This window comes from Nesoenas mayeri (assembly GCF_963082525.1).
Source record: "Nesoenas mayeri genome assembly, chromosome: 5".
NCBI classification, from domain to species: Eukaryota; Metazoa; Chordata; class Aves; order Columbiformes; family Columbidae; genus Nesoenas; species Nesoenas mayeri.
The window spans coordinates 10,833,794-10,845,848 of NC_137548.1; the positions used below are offsets into that span (position 1 = coordinate 10,833,794).

General features: G+C 40.7%; 1 protein-coding gene across 1 annotated transcript in view; it reads right to left on the minus strand.

The window, feature by feature from the left end:
- Positions 1 to 12,055, minus strand: part of TDRD9 (tudor domain containing 9) — a gene marked incomplete at both ends in the record, with an annotated part of 85,671 nt that overhangs the window by 34,639 nt on the left and 38,977 nt on the right. The window contains 2 exons of the mRNA XM_080344622.1: positions 5,340 to 5,398; positions 6,848 to 6,951. Of these exons, the coding sequence (XP_080200748.1) occupies positions 5,340 to 5,398; positions 6,848 to 6,951 (163 nt within the window). The remainder of the gene's footprint in view (positions 1 to 5,339; positions 5,399 to 6,847; positions 6,952 to 12,055) is intronic.

Consider the following 12,055-nt stretch of genomic DNA (forward strand, 5'->3'; position numbering starts at 1 on the left):
ACACTCACCGAATGTGGAATGTCTGGTTTAGGATAAATTTGGATATTTCAAACAAATTTGGGTATTTCAAACGAAATATTCTGCAGGGCCAAGAAGAAAAAGAAATAAAGCTACCTATTTCTGCCTTAGCCGTCTTCCCTTTAGCAGTTCAAGTGCCTGTTCTCTGTGGCACAGATATCACATCTGCCAGGGGAAATCTTACAATTAACGGATTTTTGCTGTCTTCCTAAATGCCTCTACAGGCATAAGCCTTTCTGAGAAGCCTATTTTACTTCTTACTGAGACTGCAATTCCAAAAGCCTTGTTTTCAGAAATCTGTCCACCACTGGGCTTCCCTGGTTGGATATTAAAACCAAAATCACTCTGTAACTGCAATACAGGATTACTGCAACTTTCAGTGAGGCTAAATGTAGTTTGAGCATCTGGATGTTCCTGCCCTCTTTAGCCGACTGTGGTGAGAAGGAAGGAAGACAAATGCAAGTAGAAGAAGAGAAATATCTTCAGGAAAGGTGAGAAGAATAATTTAAATAAAAAATGAGAGAAAAAGATGGATATGTGATGGGCTGGAAATCACAATTGAGTTAAGTTAAGCAAGGAAAAAGGGCTAGAAAGCAAGAAACTGAGGCAAGGAAAAACAGATTCAACCAGAAACCCATGCAGTGATTACACAAGGTTGGCTGGGAAAAGAATGTGCAGGAGAACACGGAGATTAGTCAGCTATTTGAGTTAGAAAGACTGAAACTGGAAATGAGGAAAGGTAACTATATGTAAAGGAAATAAAAAAGTCAGGGTTGGGGGAGAACAGGTGAGTAGGAGGAAAAAAAAGTTTCAGAGATGCACTTTGTGTGAGGCCACTACAGAGGAAAGCAATGTCATTAGAACCTATGAGGGACAGCCAGGAACCCTAATTTACATCACAGCTCAAGAGAAGTAAGAGTACTTGGGAATGCAAATAATGGGCCAGATAACAAATTACTGACTAGCACAATAACAAAAAAAAATAATGAAGGTCTAATCAAAACAACTTCTGTGCCATAGAGAAAAACTTGCAGACTGGGCAACACAAAACCAGTGCCACTCCTAAAACACATGTCTGTTCATGAACCGAAGCCTGTAATCAAAGATACACAGAACACAAGAACACCATGAGATGGTCCAGTAGCACACAGCCTGACAGACGTACTTGATCCCACACAGTCAACTGTCCCACTACTCAACTGTCTCACGCTTCCCATTTGCCATACTGCCTGGTTACACATCTGAGTAAGACACCAAGGCTTGACTCCAATTTATGTTTAAAAACAAGAGAAGCAGATGCTACATAACCAATATCAACAGGAATTATTAATCAGCCTAGTAATTACTAACTAGACACAGCAGGCAGTATCTGCTGCCAGTTCTGGAAGGGACAAGAGTGGACCACAACACCTACAGAACAAAAGGCTGCCACTAGGAGAGACACATCTTGGAATGAGAAAAGAATTAGTAACAAAATCTGTTTGGCAAACATACCAGGACAATAAGGAGCATGGAGAAGTAAAATAGAAAATACAAAACAGATTAAGAAATTGCCACAAGTAGAACAGATAAAAGCTTAGCACAGTAAGAGCAGAATCCCTTTAACAAAAAAAAAAATAAATCTAAAGCAGGGGTGTCAAACTCATTTTCACCGGATGTAACTACCAAATCACAGAATCACAGAATCGACTGGGCTGGAAAAGACCTCAGAGATCATCGAGTCCAACCCTTGGTCCAACTCTAGTCTGTTTACTAGATCATGGCACTAAGTGCCATGTCCAATCTGAGTTTAAAAACCTCCAGGGACGGCGAGTCCACCACCTCCCTGGGCAGCCCTTCCAATGCCTGACCACTCTCTCTGTAAAGAATTTCTTCCTAATATCCAGCCTAAATTTCCCCTGGCAGAGTTGAAGCCCATGCCCCCTTGTCCTATTGCTGACTGCCTGGGAGAAGAGACCAATCCCCACCTGGCTATAACTTCCCTTCAGGTAGCTATAGAGAGTGATGAGGTCACCTCTGAGCCTCCTCTTCTCCAGACTAAACAACCCCAGCTCCCTCAGCCTCTCCCCATAGGTCTTGCGTTCAAGTCCTTTCACCAGTCTTGTTGCTCTTCTCTGGACCTGCTCCAGCACTTCAATGTCTTTCCTGAACTGAGGGGCCCAGAACTGAACACAATACTCCAGGTGTGGCCTCACCAATGCAGAGTAGAGGGGAAGGATCACTTCCCTTGTCCTGCTGACCACACTGTTTTTGATACAGGACAGGATACCGTTGGCCTTCTTGGCCACCTGGGCACACTGTTGGCTCATGTTGAGCTTCCTGTCAATTAGTACTCCCAGGTCCCTTTCTGTCTGACTACTCTTCAGCCACTCTGCGCCCAGCCTGGAGCGCTGCAAGGGGTAACTAATCCTACGTTTATACAGCCCTAAAATTACATTTGGCCATTTGAAGGCAACCGCGAAGCTGATGTGGTTCCCGGTGAAAATGAGTTTGACACCCCTGCCTTAAAGCTTTAAGCCATGCAATTCCTGCCATCAGCCAACCCACGTGAAGCACAGAAATCACACCATCGCCATCTTTTACAAGCTCCTGAGGTAGGATGACAACCCACTGTTGCTTTCATTTAGCCCTTCAGCTAGTCTGGCAGAAGCATGTTACGTAGTTGAAGGTGTTGCTCAATAATCATTCAGTCAACACAGTCTTTTTCCAATCCATTTTTTAAAAGGTCTAAAGAATTATACATCAACATATATGCTCAAGAAACATTAAGGTTGCCATGTAAAGCACTGAAACTAAAAAATGCCAGAATTAAGACTGGTTATGCAAACTTAATGCAGCTCACTGGGAACATATTTATGCATAAATGTTAAAAAAAATTCACTGTACAGTTTAACATGGCACTTTGTATCACTGTCGAGGGTTTTGATTGTGGGCTGACAATAAAACCCTGGCAGATGTATTGTTAACCTGCTCTCCTCCCTCCCTTCTCCCTTTTATCCCTCCCTCTCCCCCCTTCCCACTCAGGACAGGTGATCGGGAGGGAAAGAAGGACAGAGAGAAGAGAGCTGGAAAAATTAAAAATGTTTTACTAATGCTACTAATAAGAATAGAGAAAAATAATACAAAATATACAAAACCAATCTTGAAAGTCCCAGCAACTGCAGAGCTGGCAACCAAAGTCCTGGATTGGACTCTGCAGCCAACCGGAGCTGGATTCAGTCTGTCATTAGGCCTCAGTTCGCAGGGACAACTCGCAAGGTCCTCTCCTAATGTCGGCCATAAGGAAAAAGGAAAAAAGGAAGGGACGAGATCCTCATGATCTCCCACTTTTACAGGAAGCATTCACATGAATGGAATGTTATACACAGTTGGTCAGTTTCTTGGTCACCTGTTTTTCGTTGCCCCTCTGGTGAGATGTCCATCCATGCTTATCAACAACCTTGCATTCCATTGCTATGTTTACCAAAACATGTGTCTAGTTCTCCAAGAAAATGCAGCTAATATGAAGGCTTTAGCTGACAGGCAAATTCACTAAAAGAGAAACTTGTTTTTTAACAAAACCAAGACAATCATGTAGTACCTCGGGCTGGACTAGTGTCCCTATACTCTTTTCACATTACCTGTCCTTGCTTCCACTGCCTGTGCATTTCCTCCTTGCCCTTTAGTTTGACCAGCATGTCTCAACTCAGACATGCCGGCCTCTTGCCTCCCTCTCCTGATTTCTTACACCTGGGGCTGAGAGTTCTTGTGCTCAATGGAAAATGTCCTTAAAGATCTGCCAGCTCTGTCCTGTTCCCTTGTCCCAGATTTTTATCTATAAAGAATCAGACTCAGTAATACAAACAAATAAAAAATTAAGCACTGAACAAGACTGGCAATTACAACAGGAAAGGAAAACACGGCACCCTACTCGAGACAGCTGCAGCTGCTCTGTGAAAGTGGATTCTGCCCCATCACCGAGTCCCACAAAGGCAGTGAGCGAAAATCACTCAACAGTACTGCTCAGCACAGCACTGCTCCTTCTGGCTCCTGATGCCTACTAAGCTTGAAATGTCAATGAGAGTGTATTTCGAATGTACAAAATGCTATGTAATCGTAAGCACTCAAAAAATCTAGGCATCGCAAAACACTGCTAAATGTGGAGGTTATTTTTATCCAAATCTCTGTCTCAGCTGCCCTCTTGTAAACTAAGGGCTCTCTTCCCCTTTTCTCCAGTTCTCGATAAAGATTATTTGGGAATAAAACTTCAAAAGGTATTTGCTAAGCCTGTGTTCAAGATCAGTCTTGAGTATGCAGTTATAAAGCTGGCCAAAGTCAAACACTGAACAACAGCAACAGTAAAAACCAAACCTGAGTACCTGTTCATTCAGAAAGCACGATCTACACAGGTATTTAAAGAAAAATCTTCATTCTATCAGTTGCAGCTTTAAGCCATCAGGGATAGCACCACAGAGGAAAAATAAAACCAAAATAACACCAAAATCCACAACCAATCAACACGTCAAAGTGAGAGACACAAAAGATTTGGGAATTGAAAGTAACAAAGAGTAATCTCATCCTGAAATGAAGACTCAGAGGGGCTGAGGAAGTCTGAAAACACACCAAACAAACACCAGTGTGAGAGGCCAGAGGCAACAGAGATCATCGCTCTACTTTATTAATGGCAAACTAGGAAAGAATATGTGAAAGCACCAGGTAACGGGTTTGTGATGCTGGGGAAACTTAAGCTTCAGCCTAGTTACACAAAAATTATTGCATGATTGTTTTGGTAGTCGTTCTTACTTGAACTCCTTAGCTAGATTTTAGAGGCAGTATAAGATAACCTAGGTTTACTGTTCAAAGGAGACCAAAAACATATATAACCAGTTATCTGATCACTACGTACTTTTTAGTGTTCCCACTACACCAACCAATGTACACAGAAAGAAAAAAGTGAATTTTAACTTTTACTACAAGAATCTAAATAAAATCCATGGAAGAGACTAGAATATATGCAGATAAGAAAACATCTCTAAAAGAATCCTAGGAACTAATGCAATATTGAATAACTAATTTAAAAACTGAATGGCTGAATTTCTGTGGATTAACTGTAGAATTTATTTTATTACTGTAACCTAATTTCTCAAACACAGAAAGTCTTTATTTTTGACTTACTGGTCTTTCAATTATTGCCACATTTAAACATGTTTGCAAGAAAAATCCCCCAACAGACCAACAAACCCCAGTTAAATACATGTTCAGTAAATCCTTGGAAGAAGCACCAGGAAAAGGCTTGTTAGACGACAAATATGGAAAAGAAAATTATTAAGACATATACTCACCTGGTAAAAATACCAGCACAGTTCCACGTTCTGATGTAACATTCAAGTTTTTTTCCCCCCTAACAAGAATATGCAGTGCCATTAGTTTTACAATCATTGCCTACTTTATTACCTCAAGGTATTTTATTTTGAAAGAACAAGCAGAATCACGCATTTTTGTAACATGTGTTATTTAAACTTCATGAAGAAATGAAATTCAAAACACTATTAACAGCTATGCTTTCTGAAAAATACAGTATATACAAATAGGAACTAGATCATTAGGTTTAGTTTTTTCTTCAAAATCATGTCAAAACAGAAACATTCTTACTTACCAATGAAATTAACCAAAATTAGGTTACCAAAGATCTTAATATGAACAGGTGGTTTAGCACTGCAGAATCCTGTGCAAACACTAAAATCACTTTAACATAATATAGAACTGATATCTTTGGTAGTAGTATATTTTTCTTTTGCATGCATCTTGGAAGTCTCTACTCTCAAACTATATAATGAACAGAAAGTATAATTTTAAATTGAAGGTTTATAACAGTGGATGTTTGTAACAGGCCTTCTGCTATTTGAAAGCTGAAATGTTAATACTTTCAGATTTCCTTATAAGATGCAGCTTATTAGTAAAAGGTGGTTTAATTTGGCTATTCTAAACTCCAGTAAAACAGCTTAATTGAAAAGATAAAAAGAAATAATCAATAAAAAAAAGCTGAGAAGTCACTATACATTTTTAAAAATAAGTTAGTGCCACATTTGTTGTATTTATGTACCTCCATAAACACTTTTACTTCAGTGGTTCACTTGATAACTGCTCAGGTGAGCTTGGGTAATGCTTTCTTAACATATCAAAGTTTATATAACACTAAATTTGAAAAAACCCCACAATGGTTGCAAAACAAAATTATTTCTTCAACATGCACTTATAAATTATTAGGATACATGGGAACAAAAGCCATTCCTAAAGTAAATATGCACTCAGTGTTGGACCAAAGCTGTAGAAGTAGCTTTACATTTTCAGATACTAAACATCGATTTGCAAAACACAGAGAGCAACACAAATTAATATTGACTTATTTCAAAAGACAGTAAGGCATTAGTACAGAACAGCCAGTGAAAATTAATGTCTAGTTTATATTCTTTTTTCATGGCTTAACATATGCTTTAGTTTAGTACAAAACAGTACTTCTGGTTTTATTCTTCATATAAACAATGTTTAGCTCTGGTCTGCAGCACTGTATCTAGTTTCCATTTGATATGGTTGGCTTCAGTGGTCACTTACACTCCAGGGCATGAAGTGTATTTCAAGAACACCAGGCATTCAGTAAAATGTAGAAGCAGTCTTAGCATGACTAGCCTAAGTAGAAATCACACGAATATATAAAATATAAGCAGAGATGCAAAGAAAATTAAGTCACCACTAATAACTATAATGCATGGGCTGCTGCTGTGGCTTAATCAGTGTGCCTTAATCAGTGCCCCCAAAACCCACCGATTCCAGACCTTGAACTGTATCTTACCTATTGTTCTTCATCTCCAACTCATCAAATGACTGAATCAAAGACACTGCTACGTCATACATTTCTCTTGCTATCCATGGCTCCTCACTTCTTTGAGAAGGAAGCTGTGTGGAGAAGAAAGTATTGAGGTTAACACAGTGTAACAGTCTAAAAGACTGTAGATCATGTATATGTATTGATTTGTCAAGTGCTTTTCAATTATAACTGACCCAGCACAGAAGCTGTACAAAGAAGTAACTTAATCTGGAGCATTCATTACCTTCTGAATAGACATTTCCCTTCAAGCATCCTTACCATTCCAATGCTAAAGAAACACTTCTGATATTTACCTACTTTAGATATACCCCAGCCCACACTCCATCCCCTGACATTTGCAGGACACGCTCCTGATCCAGAAGCATTAAGCAGGGGAGACAAACCACAACCCACAGGAACAGGATGACAAGGTGAGGCGTTTGTATAAGGCAGCACAATCCTTCTCTCAGGTGCTATAATGCAGGTATCTACCTAATTGCCAAATAACTCATGTACCTCCTTCTCATTTAAATTGTCTCTCCATTTAATGGATCTTGAGTTTTAGGTCAACCCTGCTAAAGAACTATGGTTCTGTTATACACAATATAACTGTGATGAGTCATATCTACACAATTTTCTAGTATTCTGACATAAACTCAAAGCTTTAATATTTAAGAGCACAAAGCACCAAGTCTTCAGACCAAAGACAAGAACTTAATCACATTTCAGTTTTAAAAAGAAAATGCACAGTGAACTAGAAATATTCTGGGAATGGTCTATAGTATTACACATTTTCTCCTTGTAGGAAAAATGGCTTTTGATCATTGCTCACCCTTCATTCTCAGGGTTTCTCATCATTCTAGAAGAAACTCTTTACTGGACTTTCACAGTTTAACCCCAGCCAGCAAGTAAGCACCACACAGCTGCTCGCTCACCCCTCCTATCTCTCACTTTTATAGAACTGTATTACAGTGTAATCTGCCTTCTACACACTTCACATGATTAGAAATCCTACAGTCAAACTGTGCTTCTCCCCCTCATGTTATGCCTTTGAAGTTCTTTCCTCTTCCCTCCCTCCACCCTCAAGTGAAATATTTTATTTACTTTTACATTGAAATCTAACACTTCAAGTCAACCAAGCTTTTCCCAAGAAAAACAACAGGTTCAAGCAATCAGCCTCTTCATTCTTTCTCTGCAGGTTGTGTGTGTATGCTTTAAGAAATCATATATTTTCTCACTAACAAACCTCCATTTTTACATTTATGCTCAACCAAGTATTTCTCCTAGCCTATCAGTTTCATTCACCTACTGCTTGATACACTAAAATAGTATTTTAGCATTCAAATATATCTTTATTTTGGCTTGGACTTCCCATTTGTCTTTTAAGGAACAGTACCAGTATTCAAGTGACAGTGAAAATGGAGCATTTGTGCTTTAACCATAACACTCCATAAGAACTGAACTGCATAATAACAATAAAAATGCAGTAGGCAGTATTAATTGGTAAATACGTGCAGACAAATACCAATACAATATAAGTTACCACTGTAGCCAAGGACATTTAACAAGGATATATAAACGTAGGGAAAAAGCCATTCCTGGAAAGAAACTCAAAATGGAAGCTGAATGGCCTAGAGTAATACTTAAAGGATTCTACGCACAAAACCAAGATACTCCAGGTTTCCCTGTAAAAGTAGCAGAACCTATCTACCAGTTGTCCACATTTCACAGGGTTTAGATTTTAATTGAGCACAAAATTAAGAATACACATTTATTCCAATTCAGTTATCATATAACCAAAATAACATTCTGCAGAAGTTTTCAATGAACAAAAAAAGCAACTGAAAGACACACAGATAAAGTTGGAATGCATATGTGTAGTGATAATAGTCTAATTCATCTAATGCATCCTTCAGTTGTCTCAAGTGAGATAAAAATCCAATAAGACAATGTAAACCTACGCGTCCCAGTTTACAAACTTTAGACACAAGTAGATGGTGTACTGGTTGAAAATAATGAACCACTGGAACAGCTACTTCGGTAATGAGAAAATAGCTATGTTCCAATGGAATGTTGCTGAAAGGCAAACAGGATTCCAGGATGAATCAGGAAAGGTTATTCTGAGAGTGCAATGTGTTAGTGACACTGTACAAACCTGCCCCTCAATTTCAAGTCTAGTCAAAGTTTTCAGCCAGCACACTCAAAGTAAAAGAACTCTTGAAGCCTACAGGTGCTTGGTTTGTCATGCTGGGAGACCAATGGGAAATGACAACGCATCTGCAATTCTTACCAGGTTTTAAGGGGATCAGTCAGAACTTGAACAGATGCAAATTATGACCACTTCGATGACCAGAAGAATGAAGAGACTGTTTTGTATAATAATAGCAAAGACTTACCTCTTTCTGGCTTCCATTTCGCTTTGTTAGATTAGGTATCACTGCTACCTATAAACCTATCAAAGAATAAATAATGACGTGGGAAGGAAAAGCAATTTAAGCTAAAATGAAACACTCAAACCCCTCAATCTTGGCTCTAATCTCTCACAGTCTTCCAAGGTGTTCTTGGCAGAAAAGGTAGCAGGAAGCAGAAGAGTCCACTCGCTCGCTCCTTTCCCAGCTCCAGCGCTGGAACTGCATAGCCACATCAAGGTTCAGTACCAAGACTGTTCTAACATGATCTAAAATCCTTTGCCTGCAACTGTGCACATTTGACCTAAGAGAGGTGTTAAAGAGAAACCACCGAAAACTGAACTGTCTGAAGAAACTATTAAAACGAAGTTATTCTGCTATCAGTTTCCCTTTCTGAAGCAGCTTACAATGGAATCACAAAAGCACCACTGCCAATGTTAATTTGGCAACAGAGATTTGGAGCCACTTTTCCTACTGCATCCTCACAGTATCACAGTATGTTTGGAATTGGAAGGGACCTCAGAAGATCATCTAGTCCAATCCCCCTGCCAGAGCAGGAACGCCTAGATGAGGCTACACAGGAACATGTCCAGGCAGGTTTTGAATGTCTCCAGGGAAGGAGACTCCACAGCCTCCCTGGGCAGCCTGTTCCAGTTCTCCATCACCCTCACTGAGAAGGTTATTCTCAAATTTAAGTGGAACCTCTTGTGTTCCAGCTTGATCCCATTACCCCTTGTCCTATCATTGTTTGCCACTGAGAAGAGCCTGGCTTCATCCTCATGGCACTCACCTTTTATATACTTACAGACATTAATAAGGTCCCCCCTTAGCCTCCTCTTCTCCGAACTACAGAGACCCATCTCCCTCAGTCTTTCTTCATAAGGGAGATGCTCCACTCCCTTAATCATCTTTGTTGCCCTACACTGTACCCTCTCCAGCAGTTTCCTGTCCTTCTGGAACTGAGGGGCCCAAAACTGGACACAATATTCCAGAAGTGGTCTCACCAGGGCAGAGTAGAGGGGAAGGAGGACCTCTCTCGATCTACTAACCACCCGCCTTGTAATACACCCCAGGATGCCATTGGCCTTTCTGGCCACAAGGGCACAGTGCTGGCTCATGGTCATCCTGTTGTCCACCAGGACCCCCAGGTCCCTTTCCCCTACACTGCTCTCTAATAGGTCATTCCCCAACTTATACTGGAACCTGGGGTTGTTCCTGCCCAGACGCAGGACTCTACACTTTTCCTTGTTAAATTTCATTAGGTTATTCCCCGCCCAACTCTCCAGCCTGTCCAGGTCTCGCTGGATGGCAGCACAGCCTTCTGGCGTGTCAGCCACTCCTCCCAGCTTAGTGTCATCAGCAAACTTGCTGATAGTACACACTATTCCCTCGTCTAAATCATTAATGAATATATTGAATAATACTGGCCACAGTACTGACCGCTGAGGCACTCCACTAGATACTGGCCTCCAACTAGACTCCGCACCATTGACTACCACTCTCTGGCTTCTCTCCTTAAGCCAGTTTGCAACCCACCTCACTACTCTATTGTCCAGACCACACCTCTTCAATTCAATCTGTGAGGATGCTGTGGGAGACTGTGTCAAACGCTTTACTGAAGTCAAGGTAGACCACATCCACTGCTCTGCCATCATCCATCCACCTTGTTACATTCTCATAAGAGGCTATGAGGTTGGTCAAGCATGACTTACCCTTAGTAAAGCCATGCTGACTGCCCCTAATCATCCTCTTATCCTTGATATGTCTCGAGATGACACTAAGGACAAGCCGTTCCATTACTTTCCCAGGGACAGAGGTGAGGCTGACCAGTCTATAATTACCCGGATCCTCCTTCTTGCCCTTTTTGAAGACTGGAGTGACATTTGCTTTCCTCCAATCCTCGGACACCTCTCCCGTTTCCCAAGACTTGACAAAGATGATGGAGAGCGGTCCAGCAATGACTTCAGCCAGCTCCCTCAGCACCCGCGGGTGCATCTCGTCTGGACCCATGGATTTATGGATGTCCAGACTACTTAACTGCTCCCTAACCCAGTCCTCATCAACTAAAGCAAACTCCTCCATTGACCTGGCTTCATCTGGGGTCTCAGGGGTACGGGGCTCCCCAGGACAGCCTCCAGCAGAGTAGACAAAGAAGGCATTCAGTAATTCTGCCTTCTCTGTATCTTCTGTCACCAGGGCACCCATACTCAGTCCTCGGCTTTCCAACCCTTTCCAGAACAGCCAATTTTTAACATCATGTCAACCCTAGGTCACCTAGGTATCTGCAGAAAGACTCCTTTCTGAAAAACCTGAGAAAACAACTCCACTTTGTCCTGGTAGATGATAGATTGGAGGATTAAAAAAAGCCATCAGTAAGAACTTGACAGTACACTTTTTCCACTCCTCTGACCCCTTGAATCAACCAGCCAGAAAGACTTCCCAGGTGTACAACACTGTCAATCCCAGAGCTCAACTGCATTTTACACCCACTACAGTAATGCTTTTCCAATGAAGCCTAATTAGTCCATAAGAAACACCCAAACTGCTGGAGCATTGTGTGTTAAGTATTACTTTTGTTTTTTTGTTTCCCTCACAGTGTATGTGATAAGCTAAGGAATTTACCTTTTCTGGGCTGCCTGAACATAAGATTTTTGGTTTTTACATTCTCCTTGCTTAAGTAATTGTCAAATTTGTCTTTTCAATTCTTTTAGCAATTGTACCTTCAGTATTCTTTAACATTACAAGGCTGCCACATCACTCCTAATAAAAAGTAGTGATGTGACAA